The following is a 16,303-nucleotide window of genomic DNA, read 5'->3' as shown; positions in this document are numbered from 1 at the left end:
CACTGCCATGTATGATGTAGCCTGCCTATGTGATCAATACATGAACTTGAATTCAATCATGTTTGTGTGCGGGAGCTCACAAGGCTGTTGTCACAATGGGTGGTACAGTAATAACAGTCTACACAATATCACGATGGACCATGCCATGTAGCCTATGTTCTATTATGACATGATCTGTGACGACAAATGTTCTAGAATGTTTGATTATGACATCATACTCTGACAGCATGCCTATGATCAATAAAAACGCGAACTTGAATCCCATCATCATATTTACATAGTCTGTCCACTATCTTTATTACTTTGTTATTCCCCCCCCCCCCCCCCCATCTATGTAAAGCGACCTTGCATGGGTCTCTTGAAAGGCGCTATGTAAAATGAAGCTATTATTATTATTGTTGTTGTTATTATTATTATCATGTCTGTGTGCTGAGCTCAGTGAAGTTTCAACGGAGCGAGGTAATCTATTCTAATCAACAAATTGAAGTAGAAAGCATTCCGTTGTGGCCAATCTTATTTGGAAACATGACACAAAATAATAGTATGTCGCTTTTTATTTGAAACAATATTTAATGGCGTTTGGAGGTGGGTGTTCTGCTTCTGCCCCCGTGCCAAACAAGCAAGCCAACCTCTTGTTCCCGCATGAGCCCGTTATAATTACACTACTGTCGCCATTTTACAATGAACTATAATGAATTACGGGTCATACAGAAGTTGAACACGCCAGTGTTGGAAGTATACATACATACATACACACATGAGTGCATGCTTACCAACTGTCCGTCTGCAACACTACTATCACCAACATCTAAGAAGGGAGATCCCCCCTTGAATGGCCCTTCTAAGGTTTCTCTCCTCCACACTGCCTGTGGAGCTTTTTTTCCCTATTGTTAGGTTTTAGTGAGTTTTTCCTTACCTTCGCGTGGGGTATGTCTGGGAGTGCTTGCATTCTTTCATTTATTTGCATTCATCTAAAAATGTTTGGACCTTATGGTGTTCTTGTTCTGTTCTTGACTTATTGTTATGTTTTCTTCTTGACTTGTTTAAAGAAGACCTGTACGGTCCATGGGGACATTAACGTGTGTTGTCGGGCCCTATAAATAAATTTGATTTGATTTGATTTGATTAATGCACGGAAGCTTATTTCCGCGTTGAAACTAATGCATTAACTGAGGAGCGCATATGCCGTAGTAACGATATTCTACCACTGGGTGTCAGCTAAGCATGCTCAGAGCTGTGCGTAGACATAAGCACAAAGTCAAGTTCAAGTTAAAATTGATAAATCCCACACTTTGCTTAGAAATGGTCGTACGCACGGGTTAAGCACATATCTGTGCGTACGTCAAGTTGATAAATGAGGGCCCAGGCTTGTGCATGTGCTATAAGTATAAAGTATAGTATTTTGGTTTGCAAAAAAAGTATGCAGTCCTCAAGTTCAAGTTAAAAAAAAAAGTTGCCAAAGTGCCGGTGGACAAATCGTCCTCAAGAGGGCCCACATGTGGGCCGTTGCATGCTAAGAGGGACTACTAACTACTACAGAAAAATGTGAGTAACAAGGGTTTCTACAACTCAAATTCAGACCTATGTTACTCTATTTCATTAGCACTAAAAGTGACTTTTCTTTATTGTACCAGAAACATCAGAATGTCATCTTTCAAAAGAGACCAGGCTCATGCATGTGCTATAAGTATAAAGTATAGTATTTTGGTTTGCAAGAAAAGTATGCAGTCCTCAAAAACGAAAACTACTTTTGCCACTTTTTGGGGGCGATTGTTAACTCATTGAGCGCCACGCTGTTTTCCCATCTTTACTCAATGGCACCACCGTTATTGACCATTTTCGCGATGTTTGTGGACCCATCGTGTGTTCTGTATTATAGCTATGGAGACAATAGTATGGCTCATTTGACAGGCACTGTTTATAGTCCAACATTGACAAACCAGTTTGTTTCTACACTAAACATCGCCCGTTTTGAAATAATCCTCGTTTTCTAGATAGTGTTGAAATATGACACGTATCATGTAAATTAATAGCAGAGACATTCTCCCATTATTACACTATGCAAAGCCTAGTCGGTTCCCTTAGATTCTCTCTCTCTGGCCCATGCAGCCAGACCACTCACAGATCCTTATCAGTGACCTGCTGACCCTTGGTGCAGGCCATACACACACACTTACACATAGGACAAGCACACACACACACACACACACACACATCCACACCCCCACACTCTCAAAGCACACACACACACAAACCTACACACACACACACACATCCACACCCCCACACTCTCAAAGCACACACACACACAAACCTACACACACGCACACATCTCCCCCACACACACACACACACACACACACACACACACACACACACACACACACACACACACACACACACACATACATACACCCTCGCTCTCAACGCGCACACAGTGACTCCTTTGGTGCTGAGATCCCACCAGATTAGCCAGATCAAGTAAATTCAACTCATTATGACAAAATGCCACAAGCCAACTAATATACGACCAGGTCATCCAGTGGTCACATATTCCAGTCTCCATTAATCACAGATCGTTATCATAGAGACACACACGCACAAACGCGCACGTAAATGTGCGTTCCACGCACTCATGCACGGCGGACATACAGGCGGACCAATACACACAGACACACAACGTGCACTCAGGACAAAGACCACATACACACTGGACTATGGGATCGCTAATAAAACACTCGAATAGGGAAGGAGGGGGACTTCACTGCTTCTTCACTTCTTCTGCTTTGACTTCTACTGGACACTGACTGGACGGACGAGACATGCTGGACTGACCCACAATGACTTGACTGTTTTTTCTTTCTTTTATACTCAACCGGCCGGTTGTAACAATCTATATTTCAATTGTACCTTGCTATATTCACCTTGTATAAATACTTTGCTTATTTACTTTTATATTACAGTGCTTGTTAACTTTTTATAATAAATACCTTCAAAAGTGTTTCATCTCTTATATTTTTAAATATCTTATTACAACTTTCACGTATGAGTCTAAAACGTGACAATTGTGAGATATGGCGTGTTATATGCATATGCGCAAATCGTTTGCGTTGCTCGCCTGAAACCTATATTATTTCCAAATCAAAGGTATATACCGTATATACATGTTTCTTCACAAAATCATCAACGAGGGGGGGGGGGGGGGGGTTCACAAAGCTGCGATCGTTACCAAAGGCATGTTTTAGGTTCGGTAAAATACGACACTGTGATCAATACAAAAGCATGTTTTAGGTTTGGTAAAATATACCTAAAATAGACCTTACAGTACCTATGGGCGGTCGGGTGGCGTAGCGGAGATTGCGCTCGTCACCAATGCAAGAGGCTGCAGTCTTGACTCTCGGAGTCAGCATTGCCTGCGGCTTGGGCCAATCGTCATACTAACTAATTTGGCTGAGTTAGCGGGAGGGAAGTCGTGGGCGGTAATCTGGCGTTGTGGACAGCGACGCCTACAGGTCAGGTCTGGGCGCCTGCTCAGCGAAAGGCAGGAAGTGGTGAAGGCAGCGTGACCTCCCATGCGTTACACTTCACCTATGAGAGTCCTCGCTGCCAGGTGAAAAGAGAGCCGCTGGCTGTCTCCGCATGTGTCGGAGGAAGCATGTGGTAGACTTCAGGGTTCCCTTGTACCGACCAGTAGGGGGAACATGCGCACAATGACCAGGTAGGGGAGGGGGGGAATTGGCATAACGACTAAATTGGGATGGGGAGAAAAGCATAGAAAATCAGGCGGAGAGGGGGCGGTTAGGTGGCGTAGCGGAGATTGCGTTCGTCACCAACCCCGGAGCTGTGAGCTGGATTCGCCTGTTCGAATCCAGCTCACAGCTCCGGGGTTGTCACAAGCTTGGCTGGCCGTTCACACTAATACAATTGGCAGTATTAGAGGGTGGGAGAAGCTCGCGGGGTGCGTCCGGGTCGTTGTAAACAGCGACTCCTACAGTTCGGTCGGGGCGCCTGCTAAGCGCGGATGGGACCTGAGTGGGATAGTGTGATCCTTCCACACGCTACGCCCTTTCGGAGAATATCCGCGCTGCCAGGTGAAAAGAAGCGGTTGATTGGCTGGACGTGTGTCGGAGGAAGCACGTGATAGCCTCCACTCTCCCAGATGATCTGACTGTGGGGGGTAAGTGCGCAGCGACCAGGAAGGGGATTGGGAATTGGCATAACGACTAACATTGGGATGGGAGAAAATCGGAGGAAAAATGGAGGGGGAAAAAGATCAATAAAAGAATTAATAAAAATCAGGCGGAGAAAAAGAGGATAAAAAAATAAATTGACCTTACCTTAGTCAGAAGGTACTCCAAAATGAATAATCTGTGTAGTTCCATCGCGATCGCCATTACTCGTGTGCATTGGGCTATAATATGGGAAACAATAGGTGTAGTGGCTATTTGTCAACAACAACTAATAAAAACTAAAAAGCCACTGAAGCACCAGGGCAGCGAATCTCACGCAGATCAGGAAGTCCATTGTCCAGACAGCATTTGACTGTTTTGTGGTGTTTATTGTCTGTTAATCAAAGAATACAGAAAAATTATGTTTGATTCTATATGATCTCCTGACGCTGGTAAAAACCATATACCTTCCCTGATGCCCACTGTGCTATTGCCTCTAATTACCTAAATACACCCAGCTGTGCTTCCCAATTGCCCAGAACCCCTTCAAAGTAAAAGCATTTAGCTGCGACTCATAACTTAAATAATATGGCCGTAAAAACAAATTAATACTACAAAATCACATAACAAATCAATGTAAAAATAGTTAATAGCTCCCACAAACCGGCCCCTAATTGTGAGTCACAATTACCCTTATATATATATAACATGTAAGGGAGCTATTCTTTCTATTCAAGCGTCTTCTGTGTCTCCTTCTCTGCTGCCACTGAAAGAAAACAGATGGTAAGAAGACAGGATAGAAAGAGAGAATAGATAGAACAGGTATTATTATTATTCTGTGGCCTCCACCAGCAGGCAGATCTTTGTCACAGGTCTCTCCAAAACGCTGGTTTTAGTTTGGATGCACACAGAGCGGACCAATCCTTTGTAGTCGGACTTGGTACTCAAAACTCGACCCATCTTCCAGGATCCTCTTGGAGCTGTAGCATCGGCAATAATGACAATATCTCCTGGGGAGAAGTTTCTTTTTGGAGCTGCCCATCTCTGTCTTTCCTGCATCACAAGTAAGTATTCGGATGTCCATCTCTTCCAAAACAGCTCTGCGATGTACTGTACTTGCTTCCATTTTCTTCTGATCTACAGGTCACTCTTTTCAAAGAGTCCTGGGGGAAATATGGGTTTTCCTTTCAGCAGGAGAATATGGTTTGGGGTGAGGGCCTCAAGGTCATTAGAGTCATCAGACACTTTTGTGAGGGGTCTATCGTTTAGTATCGCCTCTACTTCACAAAACAGTGTCTGCAGGCCTTCATCATCCAAAACCTGCTGTCCAAGAACAGAGGTCAGTATACTCCTTACTGATCGAATGAGACGCTCCCAAACGCCACCTTGGTGTGAGGCTGTTGGCGTATTAAAGCTCCACTTAATTCCATCCTGAATTAAGGCATCCTGGATCCTTGCATTATTCAAAGCAGCAAGACTTTGCTTCAATTCTTTGTTTGCTCCAACAAAATTTGTGCCGTTATCAGATCTTAAATTTGACACAGGGCCTCTTCTGCATATGAATCTCTGCAAGGCGTTAATGCAAGAGTCTGTGTCAAGTGAATGTGCCACCTCCAGGTGTATTGCACGGCTGGTCAGACAAGTGAAAATCACTCCATACCTTTTTAGAAGGCTTCTTCCTCTTTTCACTTCTATGGGCCCAAAATAATCAACTCCCACTTTAGTAAAAGGAGCCTTGTCTGGCACAACTCGCTCTTCAGGCAGGTCTGCCATCTTCTGTTCCCCAAGTTTTCCTCTGTGCCGTCTACACACCATGCACTCTGTAATAGTCTTCCTTGCAGCTGAATTGGCATTGATTATCCAATACCTCTGTCGAAGTCTGTACAACATGTGGTTCCTCCCAGCGTGTCCTAGTTGTTGATGGATATGACGTAAAATGAGCTGGGAGACATGCAGGTCTTTGGAAAGAATGACAGGGTGCTTGGTTTCTGATGGTAATGCAGACCTGTTCAAACGACCACCAACTCTGAGGATGTTGTCCTCCAGTATGGGGTCTAGTTTGTACAGTGGGCTGTCCTTGGAGACGATATTTAAGCCATGTTTGAGGGAGGCAATTTCACTCTTGAACCTGTGTTTCTGAACAAAACAAATTATTGCCTTTTCTGCTTCATCACAATCGTCTGGAGTCAAATGTTTTCCACAGAGTGTGGCTTTGAAGCTCTTGAGTTTCTGTTCAACTGTACTTTTCACTCCAGCATCTTTGTCATCTTCGGTAGCTTTAAGTTCCTTTCTTTTTTTACTCAGAAGCAACAGAAGTCCTTTAAGTTCAAGGAACCAGGCAACAGACGTTTTAAGCTTCTTCCAAGATGAGAAGTAGTTGATGAGATGGTCTGTTGGATTTTCTGAATCCTTAACAATGGCATTCACTGCCACTTCTCTTTTGACCTCCGGGTCATCAATGGGAATCACTGAATCCATTTCCAGTGTAGGCCACTCATTTTCAGGCAAATACAGGAAATCTGGGCCTTTAATCCATTTTCCGTGTGTGAGAAATTCTTCAGCTCTCAATCCACGTGATGCTTCATCAGCAGGATTGACCTTGGAGCCCACATACTTCCACTGGTCAACATCTGTAGCTTCTCTGATTACAGTGACTCTGTTGGCAACAAACGTATGAAAACGTCTGGTTTCATTGGAGATGTATTTGATGACAGTCGTGCTATCGGTCCAAAACACTGACTTCTCCAGTGGCCACTGTAGTTCCCTTTGAAGCATGCCATCCATTCGGACAGCAAGGACTGCTGCTGTGAGTTCCAAACGAGGAATGGTGATGTGCTTCAGAGGTGCAACTCTGGCCTTTCCGGCAAGAAATGAAACATGCACCTTATCGTCTCTATCTTTATCCTTCAGTCTCAGGTACGATACTGTACCATAACCAGCTTCACTGGCATCAGCAAAATTATGAATTTGTGCTGTCACAGATGTTTCAAAGTTCAGGGTTTTGATACAGCGTTCCACCTTGAATACACTCATCCTTTGGAGGTCGCTCAGCCAATCAGACCACTGTTTGGAGAAGGAGGGGGAAATGTGTTCATCCCACTTCAGGTTTTGCCGGCAAAGCTCCTGCAACAGTAACTTGGCTGGCATTGTAAAAGGAGCCAAAAATCCTATAGGGTCATACAGAGAGCTGACCACCGACAAGATACCTCTCCTGGTTTGTGGGCGTGGCTGTAATGAAGTCCTAAAGCTGAACTGGTCGGACTCAACGCACCATTGCAGTCCAAGTGCTCTTTCCATAGGCAGGTGATCTTTGTCCAAATCCAGCTCTTTCATCTCTGCTGCTCTGATGTCACCTGGGATCGATGACAAAACATAACGGCTGGTTGTCACCCATTTTTGAAGGCTGAATCCTCCCTGACTACAGAGCAGAGTCAAATCCTTTACAAGCTTAATTGCATCTCCCTCCGAGGATGTAGACTTCAGGCAGTCGTCTACATAAAAGTTGTGATTGACTGTTTTGATCACTTCAGGAGGGAAGTGAGTTGCATTGTCCTCTGCAGTTCGCCTCAAGGCGTAATTGGCGCAACTGGGGGACGAAACAGCTCCAAACAAATGTACCCTCATTCGATATTCCCTTGGTTCCTGGTCAGTGTTGCCCTGAGGCCACCAAAGAAAGCGAAGAAAGTTCACATGTTTATCAGGCACCCGCACCTGATGAAACATGGCCTTGATGTCAGCCATGATTGCGACAGGCTCTTTCCTGAAGCGAATGAGGACCCCCATAAGAGTGTTGGTGAGATCGGGGCCCTGCAAGAGCTGACAGTTCAGAGATGTTCCTTTGAATGAGGCTCCACAGTCATATACAACCCTCAGATTTCCTTTGGTGGGGTGATGTACTCCATGGTGGGGAATGTACCACACTTTTCCCTCATCTTGTTCCAGCTGTTCAATGGGTACAACTTCAGCATAACCTTGAACCAGCATATCATTGATAAATGAGGTGTACTCCTCTTTAAACTTGATGTTCTTTTCAAATTTCCTCTTCAGGCCTTGAAGTCGCTGCTCTGCAACACAGCGATTATTTGGCAAGACCGGTTCCTCTTCTCTGAAAGGTAAGTCAATGTAATAATGTCCATCTTTCAACTCTGTTGTTCTTCTCATTATCTTCATGAATTGAATGTCCTCCCTTGACATTTCCAATGACCCCTCTGATGTTTTTTCATTAAAATCATGGTTGTATTGCTTCATGAGCATTTCTTCCAGATGTTCCACACATATTCGATTTGTTGTGACAACAGAGCAGCCAGTCTTAACTCTGCTGTTACTTCCACTCCTAAGTGGTCCATTTATGACCCAGCCGACTCTTGTTCTGACTGCATATGGTCCTTCACCTTGGCTGTTGATCAGCTCCCATGGTTCCATTACTTTTGCTGCATCAGTTCCGATGAGCAAATCCACATCTGCATTCAAGTCGTGCAGCTTTATGTTACTCAAGTAAGGCCATTTTTCCACATCATCCTGTCGTGGAATGTTCACACGTGACACTGGCATAGCTCTTTGGGTTAAGACATTGGGCAATTCAATAAAATCCTCCTTATCCATGCCAGACACTTCCAAGTGAGACAATACATTGGTGCTCACAATTTTCTCTTGCCCCATTGTTCGTAATAGAATATTGGCTGGCTTGCCACTTAGCCCCAGTCTCTTTGCCAGGTTATGAGTGCAAAAAGTACCGGAACTTCCCGGATCCAAGAATGCATATGTCTGCACAACTCTGTCAGTCACTTGGCTTTTCACTTGAACTGCAACAATCGAAAACACAGCATTGTCCTCATCTCCGGCCCCTATACGGCCACATGTTTGAGACTGAACAGATGTTACACTCAGATGGCTCACAGGCTCTTCTGCCTTATTAAATGGTGTACTTATACCCTTCTGCTCAATGTGGAGGACTGATGGATGCTTTTGCTGACACACACTGCAATCCAATCGACTCCTGCAGTCTTTGCTTATGTGTCCCACTTTCAAGCAACCAAAACAAATTCCATGCTCCTTTATGAAATGTATTTTGTCCTTTTGTATCTTTAACTTAAACTGTGAGCATTTTTCAAGTGAGTGGCTTGTTCGTTGGCAGAATAAACAGCATTTGATGTGACTTTGGGCAGAGAAGGACTTGATCTTATTATCCATGTACCTTTTGTTGTTTCCTTCTTTCATTGCAGTGACACTGGTGGCAAAGGTGCTCTGTTTCCTTTGCCTTGGTTGACTGTCAATGGGGGGTTTGTTGCGGCTGGTACATTTTGAATCCTGAATATTTCCAAACAGTGGATCAGAGGCAATTCTAACTTGTTTTTCAACAAAGTTCACAAGGTCAATAAATAGTGCTCTGCAACCACGTTGCTCCTGCAAATCACATGCGACGTTCCTCCATTTCTCCCTCAGCTTATAAGGAAGCTTCATCACAATGTTCCTGAGGTTTGATGGCATGTCCAACTCATTCATTTGCATGATTCTCTGTGTTAAATTAGAGCATTCTCGCAAGAACAGAGAAAATGATTGTAGTGATTTTACATCTTCATCTTTAACCAGAGGCCAGCTATCAATTTTGTCCATTTAAGCAGAAGCAATTTTGTATTAATTTCCAAAATGTTCAGCAAGCAGGGATTTAGCGCGTTGATATCCCTGAACAGAGGGTAGGTGCTGACAGCTTTTCACCAGGTCTCTTGGTTGTCCCCTGGTGTACTGCTCTAAAAAGTGTAAACAATCACTTGCATTGTCGGTTTTAACCTCAACACAACTTTCAAAGGATCTGATGGAGGAATGATACTGATGAGGATCACCATCAAATATGGCTATATTTCTCACTGGTAGAGAAGATGCCAAATTTTGCTGTACCAACATTGTAGTGATGTCAGTTTGGCGTTGCATGATATTCACAATGTCATTTTGGGTGTCATTATTGCATGCCATATTCAGGGAGGATGCTCGTCCTGTCTGTTGAGCATCATGGACCACTTGTGTTGGTGCCTGAGTGTATAGTGGTCTGAGGTCCGTCTGTAATACTGCCATTTGTTTAGGCCTGACAGTCTGTGATGCATCTTTAAACCCGATGGTCTGTGATGGTCCTTTGGGCCTTACAGTGACAGCCTGGGCCTCAGGATGAAATTCATTTTGCATGTTATTTCCCTGCGGGACAAATTGACCAGCTTGAGGATTGAGTTGGCCTGTCATTCTTTGAGCTATATTCCTGTCCAGATACGAGTTCATTCCATCCGACCTTTTAGAGTTACATTTTGAATTGGTTTCCAGCACATTGATTTTCGCATTGGCTGCAGCTAGGTCAGTTTCCAGAGCAAACTGTTCCTTTTCCTTCCTTAGTTCCTCCTGCTTTGCTTCCAACTCATGTTTTCTTTTTAAGGCTTTCATCCGCTCCAGTAGTGATGCTTTGTCAGCCTCCGCCTTTAGCCTGGTAGACGCGGTGGATGATGTCTTTGATGTCTTTGATACACTGGAGTGTGGCTTTTGTTGCTTTTCATTTGTACATGAAATGTTAGAGGCACTGTCCTCAGGATTGATATCATCAATAACAACACTTTGTTTAGATTGAGCCTCATCATCATCTTCATTTGTTTCAACAACATCATTAGTTTCATTGTAAATATTTGCATTTGATTCCACCTGAGGGTGCCCAGCAGCAGACAACCAAACCCTTACATCCTCTGTGAAATTACAAAATTTCATTATTGTTGCATTGAAACATGTATTTTGCCTTTTAACCTCTTCCTCAGGCAAATCCATATTTATGAAAGACTAATGCATGTCCTTAGCGTCCTCATAACAATTGATGAAGTTACTCAAATGAGCTTGTACATAGTTCACATTGTCAGTAGATTTCAGCAAGGTACGTATTGGTTCAATGTATTTCTTGGCCTGTTTGATTTTTGCAGACCTCTTTTCTTGACATGATTGCATGTAAAATGCCAACCCTTTTGCGGTAAACTTGATGCCCCGTTTTACAGAGGGCTTGGGCGGAGCAACATTCTTCACACTTGCAACGTTTGAACCAACCACAGGCGTTGTCTCATATGTCCCAACCAGCTGCTCCATACTGTCTGATTGGTTCATACAGCCAACTTCACGTCGGAGATTTATGAATGAATGTCTTTACAATGAAGTTCAACAACTCCCAATATTCATCAACATCATTTAGCGTCGCGAGACAATAATTCAGTCACTCCAATAAGTTTGCCTTTTTCCAATAAAGCTGACGGATTATTCTTCACATACCAATGATGTTGTTTTGTTCGAGTGTGACGTCCATTAGACCGTGTGGTCCTCCGTTCTCCGATCGTGTCTTTAACAGGTTGATCCAAGGCAATTCAAGCTTCACAAAAGTCACTGATCATAGTCTTCGATCTCCAGACCAAACGCTGGAGCGCCAGCATCCATGTCCTCTGATCTGAATGATCCTCCGTTTGAGCGTGGTGTTTCCATGTCCAAAACGTCCAACGGCAAAAATCCAAAACAACAATAAAAAGTGTCCGCTTCAATAAGGAACGGTTTTTACTTTATGTAGTGGCTATTTGTCAACAACAACTAATAAAAACTAAAAAGCCACTGAAGCACCAGGGCAGCGAATCTCACGCAGATCAGGAAGTCCATTGTCCAGACAGCATTTGACTGTTTTGTGGTGTTTATTGTCTGTTAATCAAAGAATACAGAAAAATTATGTTTGATTCTATATGATCTCCTGACGCTGGTAAAAACCATATACCTTCCCTGATGCCCACTGTGCTATTGCCTCTAATTACCTAAATACACCCAGCTGTGCTTCCCAATTGCCCAGAACCCCTTCAAAGTAAAAGCATTTAGCTGCGACTCATAACTTAAATAATATGGCCGTAAACAAATTAATACTACAAAATCACATAACAAATCAATGTAAAAATAGTTAATAGCTCCCACAATAGGTTTCAGGCGAGCAAATCTCTGACAGATCACTGTGTGCTGATTCACTTTGAGGGGGAAGGGATTCCTGCAGCCGGAGGTACCTCAGTACTGAAAGACACCTTAGAGACCCAGTTCAAAAGGTAGGCGATACTGCCACCTGTCGGGATTCGATCGTCATTGCAATTATAACGTAGGCAGCGGTGCCAGGGAGACACAGGCAGGTCCGCGCGAGTGTTTAGAATGGGACAATCAAAAAAAACTAAAAAGGATCTAAACCCAAGAAATCTCTGGGTTGGCGCTCAGCGGTTGGGTTTGAAACCAGAGAAATCTCGGGTATGGCGCAGAAAGAGATAAGAGGTTAGTATTCCAGAAGTAGTATTTCCAAAAAAAATTGTATGGCTGGAAAAACTGATTAGCTCATTCCCACGTGGGGTACCATTGGAAAGCCACACTCATTCGTTACAACCCTGTCCAATCATTTTCGAGATCGGCAAATGATTGACAGAGACTCGGGAGTCGAGAGTGGTATTTGAAAAAAATTAAAAAGTCTGCCGTCTACTTCGGCGCATGCCTCACATATCGGCATGTAACTCGAGAACGGACAGAACGGATTCTGTCGCCTGAAACGTCAATCGACAGGCAACAAATAGGGCTTTAATTCGATATATATATTGTATTTAAAAATATGCACACCCGAGCCACTAGAGGTCGCCAAAGTGGCATGTCGTGCCGGTGGGCAAATCGTCCTCAAGAGGGGCCCGTATATGGGCCGTGGCGTGGTAAGAGGTCATGTTTCCAATACTGTTGTACTTCAAAGTGAGCTCAGCAAGAAGAGGAGCCCTTTGAACATTTGATATGGAGCTACTGTATGAGAAGAGACTATAGAGAGAGCTATAGAGATAGAGAAAAAAACATCACCAGTCTAAAAAGAAATCTATGTCTGCCTAGAGCCATAGACAGACCAAAGACTTGTGTTAATGGTATAATATTTCTTTATTAACTATTTATATCCATTATGTAAGGGATAATGTATAGCTACGAGGTCATTGTCGCAAAATAATTGACCGACACAGAGTTTAGAATACAGAGGCGTATTCTAATTCTAATTTTACACCATCGACAAGACGAGATCAAATGCAGACGCAGTTCTGTTCTGTCGCTCTGCGCTGTCATCGCCGGCAGCTTCGCTGGCAGCCGGCAGGTGTGTCTGATTGGCTGCACTGATGCAGTGTGTGTCAGTGGGCTTGATTGCTACAGCTGCGAACAGCGGTCATTATTGCTCGGCAGAGGTCCGTTATCGAGTAATAACGGACCTCTGACGAGCGCTATTGACCAATCATCACAATCAAGCATTTCGGCGAATGTTAAAACGCCATGTAATAATGTAAGTTAATGTGCTTAATCATAAAGCAAAGGAGGTTGGTTATTTGTGACATTGTTGAATGTGCTCTTTAACTGTAAATATAAATTCATTCTAATGTAATTGTAGGGTTAAAACTTAAAAGTGCACCTCACAAAAAAAAATTAAAACGGAAAAACATTGTTGATACACGTGATGTCTCATATCCCACTGTACAATCCTCTTGAGTAGATTAATTTGGTTTGAGTTTGGGAGATAATGAGTATTTTTAATGCCCGTCGGCCTCTTGATGCCATCTGTAAAGGATGCTTGTTCTATGTAATGTTAAATACAGCTGAGCAAAATTATTAAATAAAATAAAATAAAAATAGCACAGCCTAAAGCCTCACTGAGGGATTCTGTGGGGGAAGTTCATTTATATAATTTGTTCAATGAAAGGTGCCTTTTAGGCATTCAAATGAAAACTATTCAGCACAAGCAAACATCAGATTAATTGATTATATATTTTTCCTCTAAATGTATTGCATCAATGGCTCGGACAAACAGGAGACAGAAACTGTTCTATTTTCATCCCATTGGCAGAGCGTGGAACATGTCATCTCCCTTATATTCAGTATCTTTGACTATAATCTTCCGAAGAAGTTCTGTTAGAAAGGGGTGACCGCACCGTGGGTCATCGTCACAAGTCAAACCAGTCAAATTTTACTTGGGCGGAGCAGAGCAAGAAAACCAAGCAGCGTGCCTCTTCTTCATGTGGCACGTGTGCAAGGAGCTTTGTTTAAACGGCTTTTGAATTCAGTGAGCCCATCAAATTGTGGCTCCCACCAGCACACATACTACCCCCAACCACCCATAGAAAGCTTTCAGACCTCTTGGCAAGAGCCAGAGGTGTGGCCAATGAAATTAGCTTCATCTGAATTCATGTTGAGGATACTATTGCAATATTGAGAGTATGAAGGCGTAGTAGCCTATATGTACAGATGATAGCTATTGTAGAATGACCACTATGCTTGCTGTATTGGGGTGACAGTATAACCTACTGTTGCTCCACCACAAGAAGAATTGTTTGGAAAATCCTGCAATACAAATGCAGGGTTGAGAAACAGGAGGGGTGGGTCAACCTCTACAACAGCTATCATGTAGCGTTGCAGGTCTAAGTATTGAATTCACCTATATCTGCTCTGTCAGGGATGCATGGAGCTCATTAGGGATTATGACCAAGGAGGAAGCCATGATGAATTATGTTGATGACATCCAGCTGGTAAGGACCTTTATTATTATTATTATTATTATTATTATTATTATTATTATTATTATTATTATTATTATTATTATTATTATTATTATTATTATTATTATTATTTATATTATTATTATTATTATTATTATTATTATTATTATTTATATTATTATTATTATTATTATTATTATTATTATTATTATTATTATTATTATTATTATTATTATTATTATTATTATTATTGTTATGATCTTTCTTTGTTTAATTAATACTGAATATAAGCAGTATACAGATTACAGTCTTAAAGGAACACTCCACCCCAAAAAATAAAGCTGATTCATTGTGCGCATCATTTCACACATTTATGAACCATCTTGTATAAATTAATTTGGTTTGAGAGTTATTGAGTTTAAAGAGGTGGAATGTGGAAGGTGGAATTATGTCACTATGATGTCAAGTATATCATTCCGGTAGTAATAAAATACAGCAGTGAAATAACGGGAATTTTCTTTAAATAATAATAAAAATAATAATTATATATATATATATATATATGAATCAGTCCTTGGTGTTTTATTTTTATTTTTTATCCACTTTTTCTATTTTTCTCCCATCCCAATTTTCGCTGTGCCAATTCTCCCCTCCCCTGTCTTGAACGTTGCTCGCATATGCCCCCCACTGGCCGGTTGTAGGGAGGATAGAAGCCTTGCATCACGTGTCCCCTCCGATACACGAGGAGGCAGCCTGTCACATCTTTTCACCTGCCAGCGCGGACTCACACTACCCCCGTCATTTCCTGTCTCTGCTGTGCAGGCGTCCCCCAACCGACCTGTAGGAGTCGCTGTCCACAACATCCAGATTACCACCAATCGGGTTCCACCCGCTAACTCTGCCAATTGAGTTAGTATGACGGCCGGCCCAAGCCGGAGGCAATGCCGACAGCCGGATTCGAACCCGGTGTCTCTTGCGTTGGTGATGAGCGCAATGTAGGACGCAGCGCCACCCAGCCGCCAGTCCTTGGTGTTTTTCATAAATTCTCTGAGCTGTATTTATTACTTCCTGGAATAATGTACATCATAATGACATCACATCTTAACTCTGTTAGGGCAGCGGTGGCGGAGCCCAATAGCAGAACACAGGGAGAGAGAGAATGGAGCGTTTTAGGTAGGTTTTAATTCCTTTGGGTTTTGAGCAGACAAGGCAATAGAGAATATACAAGAATGTGCGACATTGGACTAGTAGTGACTCTTGCTTGAGTTTCTCAGGAACGTCCGGGCGTGTGGTACGTCAGGAGACAGTGTCGGCCGAGAGTGATGGTCCTGGGCACAGGGAGAACAGAGGTTAGGACATGGCAGGCAGTACAGACAGAGCAGGCAAGCTGGGTACGTCCTCGTACCTAGGTTAGATGGAATATCACTGAGACGATCAGGAGCAGGATCCGCAGGGTTGATATCCGGGCCGGTGATGAGCTGACGACTCTCAGCTGGGCTGATTGTTGCCAGATCACAGCGTGGGGAAGATGGCGTCGGAAGCTGCCCATATAAGGGTGTGGAAGCAGGCGGAGAGATGGAGGCTCTCGCCGTG

The 16,303-nt window shown here is 43.1% G+C and overlaps 1 protein-coding gene across 2 annotated transcripts in view; it reads left to right on the top strand.

The window, feature by feature from the left end:
* The window catches only part of LOC311238923 (acyl-CoA-binding domain-containing protein 5A-like), a 47,797-nt gene that overhangs the window by 17,946 nt on the left and 13,548 nt on the right, over nucleotides 1-16,303 (top strand). For both annotated transcript variants that reach the window (XM_084327121.1, XM_084327120.1), the window contains exon 4: nucleotides 14,668-14,740. In XM_084327121.1, the coding sequence (XP_084183247.1) occupies nucleotides 14,668-14,740 (73 nt within the window). The remainder of the gene's footprint in view (nucleotides 1-14,667; nucleotides 14,741-16,303) is intronic.

Source organism: Notolepis coatsorum (genome assembly GCF_963971535.1).
Source record: "Notolepis coatsorum genome assembly, chromosome: 13".
Taxonomy (NCBI): Eukaryota; Metazoa; Chordata; class Actinopteri; order Aulopiformes; family Paralepididae; genus Notolepis; species Notolepis coatsorum.
Note: the sequence above shows the minus strand (reverse complement) of the source record. Positions and strands in the feature narration are given on the sequence as shown.